General features: G+C 43.1%; 1 protein-coding gene across 1 annotated transcript; it reads left to right on the forward strand.

Annotated features, from left to right (window-relative positions):
• The first annotated feature begins 420 nt into the window (after window positions 1–420).
• Window positions 421–9699, forward strand: KLF6 (Kruppel like factor 6). Its single transcript, XM_032982695.2, has 4 exons — window positions 421–933; window positions 3942–4515; window positions 6302–6425; window positions 6853–9699. The coding sequence occupies exons 1-4, from the start codon at window positions 832–834 to the stop codon at window positions 6902–6904; spliced, it is 852 nt and encodes a 283-aa protein (XP_032838586.1). The 5' UTR covers window positions 421–831; the 3' UTR covers window positions 6905–9699.
• Window positions 9700–11261: the final 1562 nt, after the last annotated feature.

Genomic DNA, 11261 nt, shown 5'->3' on the forward strand with positions numbered 1-11261 from the left:
CCAGCCCCCCCTCCGCCCCCCTCACGGCGGCGGGCGGCTCCGCAGCGCCCTCCGCGCCCGCCGCCGGCACGGCACCGCGCGCGGCCGGCCTGCCTCGCTCGCTCCGCCAGCACACACCTCCCCTCCCGAAAAGACAGCCACTTTCCCCGCTTTATATACCCTGCTAAAAATAGCCTGCCGCCGAGCTCGCCAATCAGGAGGGGGCGAATTTCGAATCGGGCCAATGGCGGGAGCCGTCACGGCCAGGCTCGGTCACGCCAGGAGGAGCCGCGATGCCTGCCGCGCGGCGATTGGGCGGCTCTGACATCATTGGCACGCGGGGCGCGGAGTGCGTGGCGGAGATTGGGCGGCGGCGGCCGGCGGCGTAATGGGATCACGCGGGGCGGGGGAGGGCGCGGGGGGCGGGGGCGGCGGCGCGGCCGGGCAGAGCTTTGAATAGGGAAGTTTTGCAGGGGGTTACATTCGCAGTCAGCGCCGTGTTTGCAAATATTGGGTCCGCTCCTGCGCAAGTGTCCTCCGCCGGCCGCGGGAGGGGAGAGCCGCCGCGGCCGCCTCGGGAGACGTCCTGCCTTGCTGTGCAATTAAACTTTGCATGAAACTTTGGGTCTTTTTTCCTCCCTAAGCTCCTCAAGGAATTAATATATATCTCTCTATATATACAATTTTTTTTTTGTTTTTTTTTGTTTTTCTTCTCTGGAGGAAGGGGGGGGGGCTTGGAGACTGAGAGCAGAGGTTTGACACCCCCCCGCACACACCCCTCAACCCCTGCACATAAAGGAGGCATCTGTATTTTTGGTAACCAGCACTGACTTTGTTGTTGCAACTTGAGACATGGATGTTCTCCCAATGTGCAGCATCTTCCAGGAACTCCAGATTGTGCACGACACGGGTTACTTCTCAGCCTTGCCGTCCCTGGAGGAATATTGGCAACAGGTAAATGAGGATGTCGATGTTGTTGTTGTTGTCGGGGTTGTTTTTTTTTTTTTTTTTACAACCGTATTAAAGGATGAGCGGATTAAAAAAAAAAAAAAATAAAGCCAAAAAAAAAAAAAAAAAAAAAAAAAAGGCCCGAGTGTCAGCAACGAGTTTGGGGAGAATTTTAAGCACAAATGTGTAGAGCTGTTTTGAAGCAGGTGTTTCGGGTTTAACTAAGACGGCTTTTGGGGGAGGGAAGAGTCCCGAGGTGAATGTGAGGAGCTGCGCATCTCCGTCTCGCCTCGCCGGCCGGGGCTGTCAGCTCGGCGGCGGGCCCGCCCGCTCCGCTCCGCTCCGCGCCCCTCCGCGCCGCTCCGCGCCCCGCTCCCGCAGTGGCCCGGGGCCCGGCGCTCCGCTCCCGCCTGCTCCACACCGAGTCCTGGCAAAAGTTTTGCGCTTGTACCAGGTCCAAACTCCACAGCTGGGTCTTGTCATCCGAGCTCCCTGCCTTGGCCACGGGCTGCTTTTCACCCCTTGCTGTGTTTTTTGTTGTTTGGTTTTGTTTTGTTTTGTTTTTTCATTTTTTTTTGTTTTTGCTTTCCTGGCGATGATGGGGGGGGGGAACTACAGGATTGTATGTACACATATGTACCCATATATGTGTGTGCGTATATATATGTATATATTGTAGCAGTTTCCCGGCGCAGGGAGCTTTGTAGAGTCCGTGAGTTGTCAGTCATATGACAGCGATCCCCTGGTGCTAATTGCCTTGGTCGGGAAGGAGGAAGAACGGAGGCTCCTTTCCTTTAATGGACATATTTTGTTGCTTTTACTTCATTATTTTTTTTTTATTTTTTTCTCCTGTTTTTTTTTTTTTTTTTCTTTCTTTTTTTTTTTCCCCCCCTCCATAATTTGATCCAAACAGCGGGACGGCAGGAGCTGCTGTGGCCGCTGACATTTTTGCATGGGCTCGGGGGGGCCGGGGCCGCTGACTCTGCTCCCCAGCCGGGAGCTGCTCAGCCGGGTGACCGGATCAAATACCTGCTGGCTTCTCAGAAGGATGAAGGAGCCTTTCCGAGAAGGTTGAAATGCAAAGTGTTACAACCTTCACATGCCTCCTAATTGTATGCAATGCCTTTTTTTTTTTTTTTTTTTTTCTTTTCATCCCCTCCCGCCCTCCCCTTTCCTCTTTCAGAGAGGCAGCTTCATAGTACGTGATTGAAATGGAGCTAAGTAGTTTCCTTCAGGCATTTGGGTTTTTGGCGAAGGGCCAGCCCTCGTTCTCAGTAGCCTTCAGAGGCATTTAAACTCGGAGAGAGCTTCACTCCGGTCCGCATTACTAATCTACCTAATGAGGAATTTAAATTAGCTGGGAATATGAAAGTTTAACAAGATCTTAATAAATGCTTTTTAACCTGTTTTCATGGAAAATCAATACGCTATTATGTTGTCCCTGTCGAAACCTTTTTGTGTTTTTAATGTGCATTGCCACCCATTTACCTAATTATAGACAAATACATAAATATTGTGTGCAGGGGTGGGTTTGTTTTGGGGGTTGGTTTATGTTTTGGTCGGTTTTTCTTTTTTTTTTTTCCTATTTTTGCCCACATTCCCAGCCTGGCCAGAACATGTGACCCAGTTTACTGGAGCGTTGCTGGGGGAGAAAGGAGGCTGCTCCCATGGCGGCTCAGCTCTTGGACAGATCGGATGGGGCTGCGAGGGGAATGTGTGGCATTTGGGATCAGGTTTTGCTACTGGACTTGGAAGACATGATCTTGCTAAAATGAGTAGAGTTTGGTATGGAAACTTGATGTGTCCATTTTCTGTGCAAAGCTTCCCTATGGATCGTTTCCTGTAGTGGAAAGAATAATCCCAAAACATCAGCTTGTTGCCATAACAGCTCATACCTTTTTTTTTTTTTTTTTTTGTTTTTTCTCTGAAAATGACTAGAAAGTCAAAAGTGTGAATTAAAATTGAAACCCACAGCTTCACCCATTTAGAGTAGTTTTGTTTTTTGTTTTGTTTCATTTCAGGGAGGAGAGGGGGAATGTTGGGGGGGGAGGGGGTGGGGGGAAGTTGTCCATGTACTGTTGCATGTATATTTGAACAGAGTACTTTCTTGGCAGATGGTCAGAGTTTTAAAAGGAAGTCTCCTTTGGCATTGCGTGAAAGAAAGAGAGAGATGACTCATACAGTTGCACTCTTGGCCAGTAGATAAAGTTCTTGTTCATTGTGGGACTCCCAGCAGGACCTCAGAGTCATTTCCCGTTTTGCATCCTATAGAATAGGACATTTTTATTCTGGAACTTTTTTCTCCCCTCTCCTCTGTTGCTGAAGTTCCCCGTGTTCCTCCGAACATGCATGGGAGCAGTTCGAGTGCTGTGGTGTGCATGCCAGGGTGCTTGGAAGTGACATTCTTTGAAAGTTGAGTGTGCTGTGTTCTCATGCACAGGAAATGGGAGGATGTCTGCTGCTCCATTGATGTCCCCAGAAGACAGGCCAGCAGCTCTGCAGCCATGCTGAAATGTGGCTTTGTTTTCTGACACAGCGTTTGGGTTTTAACTGCCTGTTGGAGCACATTGTGCTCAGTTGGGTCCTTTCAGCCTCATGTTTGTGTGAGAGAGATACAAAACAACTTGAAATTAGGCGAGGTGCAAGAGCAAAGTGTAATTATTTGTTGTGGTTCTCTATGGTCCTTTTCAACATCAGCCTACTAAAAACACAGATTTTATGATGAGAGCGATGATAATTTGACTGACTCATTAGAATGCTATTTTGGAAACCAAAGCTGACTTGTACCTTCAACTGTGCGTTTGAACTTCTGCCCAGGTCTCGAAAACTGATTTCTTTTCATCGTAACAGTCACCTAGTTATGGCTGGAGGAGCCTTTAATTTGTTTTGAACCTAGAAACCTCAAATCGAACATACTACATTCCTGAATGCTTTTTGAAGTGTAAAATACAATTGGGTTTATTTTTAATCTAGCTTGTAACTTTTCTCTTTTTTCTTCCTTCTCTTTCACTTAGACATGTCTGGAACTGGAACGGTATCTTCAAAGTGAACCCTGTTATGTTTCTGCATCTGAAATCAAATTTGATAGCCAAGAGGATCTCTGGACCAAAATTATTCTGGCACGTGAGAAAAAGGAGGAATCTGAACTGAAGAACACGTGTATCCCAAAAGAGGACAATCTTACTAGTCAGAACTTAGAGACCAACAGTTTGAATTCTGACGTGAGCAGTGAATCTTCAGACAGCTCTGAGGAGCTCTCGCCCACAACAAAGTTTACCTCTGACCCTATAAGCGATGTTTTAGCCAGTTCAGGAAACTTGAGTTCATCTGTCACTTCCACTCCCCCTTCGTCTCCCGAGCTGAGCAAGGAGCCTTCTTCCCAGCTATGGAATTGTACGCCGGGTGAGTTGCATTCACCGGGGAAAATTCGTACCGGTACCGCTGGAAAGACTGCAGAAAAAGGTACACCCACCAATGGTGACACCTCGCCAGATGGCAGAAGGCGTGTTCACAGGTGTCATTTTAACGGTTGCAGGAAAGTTTACACCAAAAGTTCACATCTGAAAGCACATCAGCGCACTCATACAGGTTAGTAACCATATGCTTATTAAGAGTTGGCAAGTGCTGTAAGGACTACCCCTGACGGTGGTGGTGTCACAGTGTTACACAGTCACTGGGTGGGAGCCCAGGTTTGGAGAGATGATGTAATAGTAGTAGAGGCTTACCAGCATGGACGACATCATTCCTCATTCTCTTCGCAAGCGAGCTGAAGCCAAGAGAGTTGGTGGTAGACTGGTTCTCTGCCCTAGAGAATAGGAGCCGCTTGTCTAAACAGGCAGTAGTCGGGAAGCTGCAATGGCATGTGGCCTTCAGGAGCAAAGGTCTAGCCAAAATAGGTGCTAGACCTTTGTTGATGTTTATTTCTAAAACAAAAGCAAGCTGAGACTTCCTTGCAAAAAAGGAACATCATATCCAAGAATCAGTCAGATCATTAAATACTGTAAGAGCTTGTTTTCATGGTTTGGCCTACATCGGGTCTATTCTATCAGGCATCCTAAGGCCTTGATTTTATAAAGTATAGCTATAGTTGTAAATCATTTAACAGCTTTCTGTACTGTCGTTAATGGCAAAAATCTTGGAAAGCCACAGTGTGTTGTAGTTCTTCTAACATATCTGCCTAATTGGACTTAGAAATTTAGGATTTACTGTATAATTTCATCCCGAAACACTGAGCAACAGCATTTTATTGTTATGGAACCTGAACTAAAAATAACAATCCTGTGTGTTACTGAGTAAGAAAGTGAGGAAGATAGACACTTCAGGGCTTTTATAAATATTTTATGGTTGAAGTAGCGTGCCGATTTGTTTGTTTGAGCATTATTATTTGACATCTCTTTATGACAGCAGTTAGAAATGGAGAGCTATAGCTTGGCTCAATAGTTATCGCTTAATGTAAGGAACTGGCCTGGCATTCTTGGTGTGCCAATCCAAAGACCTAGACAGTGTTTTGTGGGGTTTTTTTGTTTGTTTGTTTGGTTTGGTTTTTTGTTTTTTGTCTTTTTTTTTCCCCCCAAGATGTGGTAAGAGAATTCAAGGAAAAGATCCTATTTTGACTCATGAGCTCAACATTTTGTGGCTTTTATGGGAAGTCTGAGCAAGCTCAGATGCTCCCATTGTCATGCAGAAGTCAGATAAAACAAGATTATTTCAAGAGGAAAGAACAACTTCCACTGGAACCGTGGTGGTTGAGCAGACATAAATAGCTGCTGGCCTCAGAAGTATTGCAGAACTGTTGTCCTGGTGCTGTGTGGCTGAGAACGTTCCTGTGAATGGAAGTGGTATTTCTTGAATGCTGAAATAGCAGTGTTCAAAGTGGTGTGCAGGCTTTTCCAAGAATATGTGGCTCAGCAGAAAGGAGGTTGCATGTTATGCAGATGAGCGAGTGACAGAGGTCTTTGATGCAATACAGTAGCCTAATTGCATTTTGGAGCCTAGCTGTGCTGTCTTTAATCACCTTTATGAGGTGAACGATACCTGTTTGGGAGAAATCCTGCCATTACGGATGAACTGGAATAGGACAAGGTTGGATTTCATTGTTTCCTGTGAGCCTGTTTAATCACCTTTTTTTTTTTTTTTTTTTTTTTTAATAAGAATGAGATTATTTGATGTGCTGTTGAAGCAAGATGCTTAAGTAGGAATTGTGGATGAATTTTGCAAGCCTTCTTTGCATACATGTTCTGAAGCATTCAGATAGGTTAAATAAAATCAGCTGTCTTTGGGGGGTGGAGGAGGTTTACATAGAAAATGAATGGGATAGCACCTTATCTTTCTTTGAATGAAGTCATGACTAATGTGTAATCTGCTTTCTTTGTAGGGGAAAAGCCTTACAGATGTTCATGGGAAGGGTGTGAGTGGCGTTTTGCAAGAAGTGATGAATTAACCAGACACTTCAGAAAGCACACTGGTGCCAAGCCTTTTAAATGTAGTCACTGTGACAGGTATGTGACTGAAATGCACCTTTCAAAGTAGTTATTTTTAATGTTTATTGGAAAAGTGAGTCTAGGCTGCTTTTCACTTGTGAAGAAATCATTTGGGAATGCAATTGTGTCTGGTATTTTTAAGGGACTATTGTATATTTAGACTGAGGGGAAAAAAACCTTCCATTTTCCTAATCATTGGGATGTGGTTTGTAGCCCGATGGTGCAGATGAGTGTTGAGAAGTCCCTAATGTTACCACCCATCTGCAGAGCTCCTGGGTGCCCACAGACACCTTGAGTGCTCCCGTGCATCCCTGGAATGCCAAATCCCTCCTCCACCACCTGTGTTTTGGAGTAGCAGAGCAAGGGGGGGTGCCTCAGCCACGTGTACTGCATCGTGCGTGCCAGCAGCCATGGGCTAACGCACAACCTGACTCTTGCCTTGCAGGTGTTTTTCCAGGTCTGACCACCTGGCCCTTCACATGAAGAGACACCTCTGAATGGGTCAAGAGGTGAATCCTGCGGGCTAAGAGGCATCAAGGTTGAAGAGCCTTGAGCAGAGGGATGCGTGTTCCAGCCAAAGCATGCCATTTTGCACCCTACCCAGTTGCCTCCAGGACCTCACTTCCTTGAAGGTCTTTTGAGGGCTAATAAGTCATGTAAGAAACGGCATAGCAACCGCGGTGCGTGATGTTTGGGGTTTCCTGGACTCATACACTGGTATCTAACCTTCTGAGTGGCTCCTAAGCCTTTGCCGTGAGCATGTGCACTGAGAATGTTAATGATTGGGCGACTGTATGCGATGAGGATCTCTTGATGACTGTATGCTGAGGCACATTTTTTTTCTTGTGGTTGTTTTATAACTGTAAGAGAAAAAAAAATAGTCTGAATGTCTTGTATGTGAGGAATATCTCGTGAGATGGGACGACCACCAATCATTTCCAAGGGGTGGGGGGAGGGGTGTCTGCACCTTTTTAGAGGGAAAACGGAGAGGGGGAAGGGGGGAATAAAAAGAGTCAGGATGCCAGAATGGAGATGGGGGACCTCCCCGTTCCTGTGTGAGAGGAGCTTTAGGTGTCTGGTGCAGCTATTAAACGTGCAATGTGTCAAGTAGCTTGTTTTACTTGCTACAGAGCTCATTTGTAATCCATTGTATAAGCTGTGTATTTACAAATGTAACACAACTATAACTTTTCATTATAATACAAAGGTTATTGCATGGTTCTGGGGAACTATATGCTTTTCCATTCTTTAATCAGGACTGCAGTTTTGATTCTAGTTAAGAGCAGCTAAAATACAATTGGTCTAATGTTACATAATGTATGGAACATGAATAATTTTTTCTGTTGGGTGGATAAAACCACTATTGGTTAGAAACTGATTTTTCTCATGCAGCTAATTTTTCTCTTATTTATGCCTTGAGGACTAACTTCTGGTTTTCTAGCTGTTAATGCACTGTTGACCTTAATAATGGTGCCTTATGCAAGTGACCTTCTCTTGTAGGGGGTCTTATACAGGGGTATGGGTGATGCATGCTTTATTAAGGCTCTCTTTTCACCTGGCATTGTACTGTATCAAATGTATAATATGAGGGGAAAAAAGGTTACTTCCAGGGTCCTCCTTCACAAAGACAAATATAGAGAAAAGTCGTTCATGTCAGTACAGTATTTGTTTAACTTAGACAATTTGACTGTGTTACAGTATAATGCATATGCCAATTGAATACCTGACCAGTTCTGCCACCTTGAGACTTTTTTTATATTGACCTTGCACAACAACTGTGTATATACACACCCCAACCGTACTTAATATGTCAAGTTTTCATACATATGAAAGATACAGAAGTATTAAAAGATGTATTTGCTTAAAAGGCACAAGTTTCACATCTATATATCTAGCTATCTGTTGGTCATACAGAAAGAAACTATATTACTTTTTTTTTTTAAAGTGGGCAGAAAAATAATTGTGTATGTATATTTGTGTGTACAGTCTGTGTATGTGTGTATATATATAGATAATATATAAATATTTTTTTTAAAAGGAAAAGAATTAGAACACATAGCTAGAAAATGCCACAGCCCGTCAAAATATTCCCTCTCCCCCCCGCAATACAGTCATTAAGGAGACAAAGAAATGAAAGATACAGTTAATTAAAATCTAGCATTTTTAGAGGCTTTACCTTTAGCTTAATGGTATGCTAAAGGCTTTGTTGGCATTCAGTCCTTCTCAGACTGCTGACTGTGTTTTGTAGTTATTAGGTTGTCTGGAATAGCGTATCTGTGGCCATTTAAGAATGATATGAACCGAATATTGGCATGCTGAAAGAATATTAGCTGTGTGCAGATGAAGTACACTTGGGTTTTGGCCTTCCAGCTTACTGGAGGAGCTGTAAGTGAGCTAGTCGTTGTGGTGGTTGAGCTCTAATTTTACATAGTTCAGCTAAAATAAAGACTGTTTTTTCCTAGAGTAGAAATAGTCTGTCCAAAAGCAGTATTTTTTTTTTTTTTAAGCCAGCTCACTACAGTCAATGCAATGAAACATGTGACCTGTTTCTTTTTCTATTTATTATCGGTCTTGCTTACTATGCTAATATTTTGGTATATCTTCCTGGAAATGTATGTAGATAAGTGGTTTAAAAAAAGTATATGCAAGTGATCTGGTTCTAAGGAACACACAGGCTTAAATCATTCTCATTTCATTTTGGTTTAAATTGCCTGAAAATGCACTTTTTTTTTCTTCCCCAAACCAAACAAAATTTCTCAGAAAATGGATTTCTATTTAGGGTTGGGTTTTGTTGTGTTTTTAACTCCTTGTTTGCATTGTCTTGGCTTAGCCATATTTCTTATAAAAAAGTTAACAAAAGCAAAAAGAAACAAACAAAAAAACCAACCCCAAACAAAAAAAAAAATTAAACTTGCACTGGCTTGTCTCAATTGTGAAATACCATCAGACTTGTGTGGATGGGGTGGGGCTGTGTGCCATATGTCAAATGCCTGTAATTTTCTTAATAAGCAAGTACATTTTGTTCAGGTGATAACTGAGCCTCAATCAAGCTGAAAAATAAAAAAAAAAAAATAAAACATTTTTGCTTGAAATTTAAGAAGAAAAAGTTTCTATTAGTGAAATTTCTTTTTTTGTTTTTGAAGCACCCTGTTATCTAAAGAATCTCTTTGTAAGATTTTTGTAAAAATTTTGTTTTACAAGATTTTATTTGAAATTGTTTTTTGCAAGATTGTTATATTTCTGTATGAATGTATTTTTTATTGGAATAACATAAAAAGAAATTCTTATCAGCATCATGTGTCTGGTTTCGTCTTTCTCCTCTCTGAAGCCCTACACGCCAAAAGGTGTCAAGTACTATGTTGACACTTTGCCTTGAGTCACCTGGTTGCAGGTACAAACACCTTTAGGTCAGGTCTCTTTGTGGAAGACAAACCCTGATGAGAAAATAATTTTGGTAGTAGAAACTAAAAGTTCTTCCATATCTGAGAAGCTGTTGTTGACTCATCTTTTGTCTCAGTGGAATAAATAGTTAATGCAATTGTTACTGCAAGACTGCACCTTTATTCCAAATCGTTTGTTCTGGAGAAGTGAACGCACACAGGACAAGTTCTGCATGTGGGAAAGGAGATTCAGTGGGCATTTAAGTGAAGGAAAAAGCCAGAAAGGCGATGACTGGGCTGGAGGCACCTGACTTTAACTTTTACTGCAGAGTGTGGGCCTTTGAACTGCTGGGTGGATGGGGAAGCAAGCCTGAAACCTTGAAGGTGTGGTTGTGGAAAGGAATGCAGGGGAGGAACCACGTGAGACCTGCCTGGCCCAGATGCACAGATCTGAGTCTGCTGTAGGGCTGACCTGACCCACATGCTAGTGGTGACCTTCAACCAGCCAAATGCAAACCTCTGTGAACTGTGTTCTTTCAGAGCAATGGCTCTTCAAAGTATTCCTGGCACATTCGCTGGCTTGGGACACATGCAGAACTTGTTTAATGTTGCCTTGTGGCTTCTGCTTCACTCATGCTGGTGTTAAAAATCCCCTAAACTTTGAGCAAAACCACTGGCAGAAATGGCAAAGTCATATGCTGAGAAACTGGCTTTGAGCATGTGAATTCAGTTCACAGTAATTGAACATTTCATGGTTTTAGATGAGAAATGTTCTAAAAATGATACAGAAAATAACTGAATCAATAAAAACAGGTTGAGGCAAACATAGTATGGAGGAGAGACCCTTGCCATTTGCCTGTTAGACCTGCAGTGGGCTCATAAGTAGACAATATGCCTCCATATAGGCAAGGAAGAAATGGCAACTTAGGCAAATTTGTAATCTGCAACAAGAGGGATACGTTAAACTTTAGCACTGGTACAGTATCTCCCACGATGAAACACAGATGTCTTCTGGGAAACTTAGTTACAGTTGCAATAGAAAAGGCTACCAAGGTTTAGGGGTTGTGACATTTTGCCACTTCATCTGTATACAATGTAGAAATGGAAATATTTTTAAAGAACTGAACTTGACCTTGGAGGTTCTCCACCCAAAATGTTCAATGGGTGTGTAATACAGAACAAGGTTTGGCAAATTTTTGCCTGTCTATTGGGTGTGCATCATCTAGGACTGAGTCTTACAGTACATTCTAAAAAAAAAAGGTCTGGTAACTCTATTATTATGGATGTTACTGACATCCCACCCCTTTTTTTCTCTGAGAGATATTGTACTGAAAAAACAGCAGTGTTCAGGAAAAAAAAAAGGCTGGTGGCAGACCTATTGGGCAACAAGGAAACTACAAAGCAGAAAGCAATAGTCATTTCAGGGTTAGTGCATTTCAACATGCACATCTACTGCAGGCTTGCTTAATTCCAG

The sequence above is a fragment of the Tyto alba genome, unplaced genomic scaffold (assembly GCF_018691265.1).
Source record: "Tyto alba isolate M040663 unplaced genomic scaffold, T.alba_DEE_v4.0 Super-Scaffold_38, whole genome shotgun sequence".
Taxonomy (NCBI): Eukaryota; Metazoa; Chordata; class Aves; order Strigiformes; family Tytonidae; genus Tyto; species Tyto alba.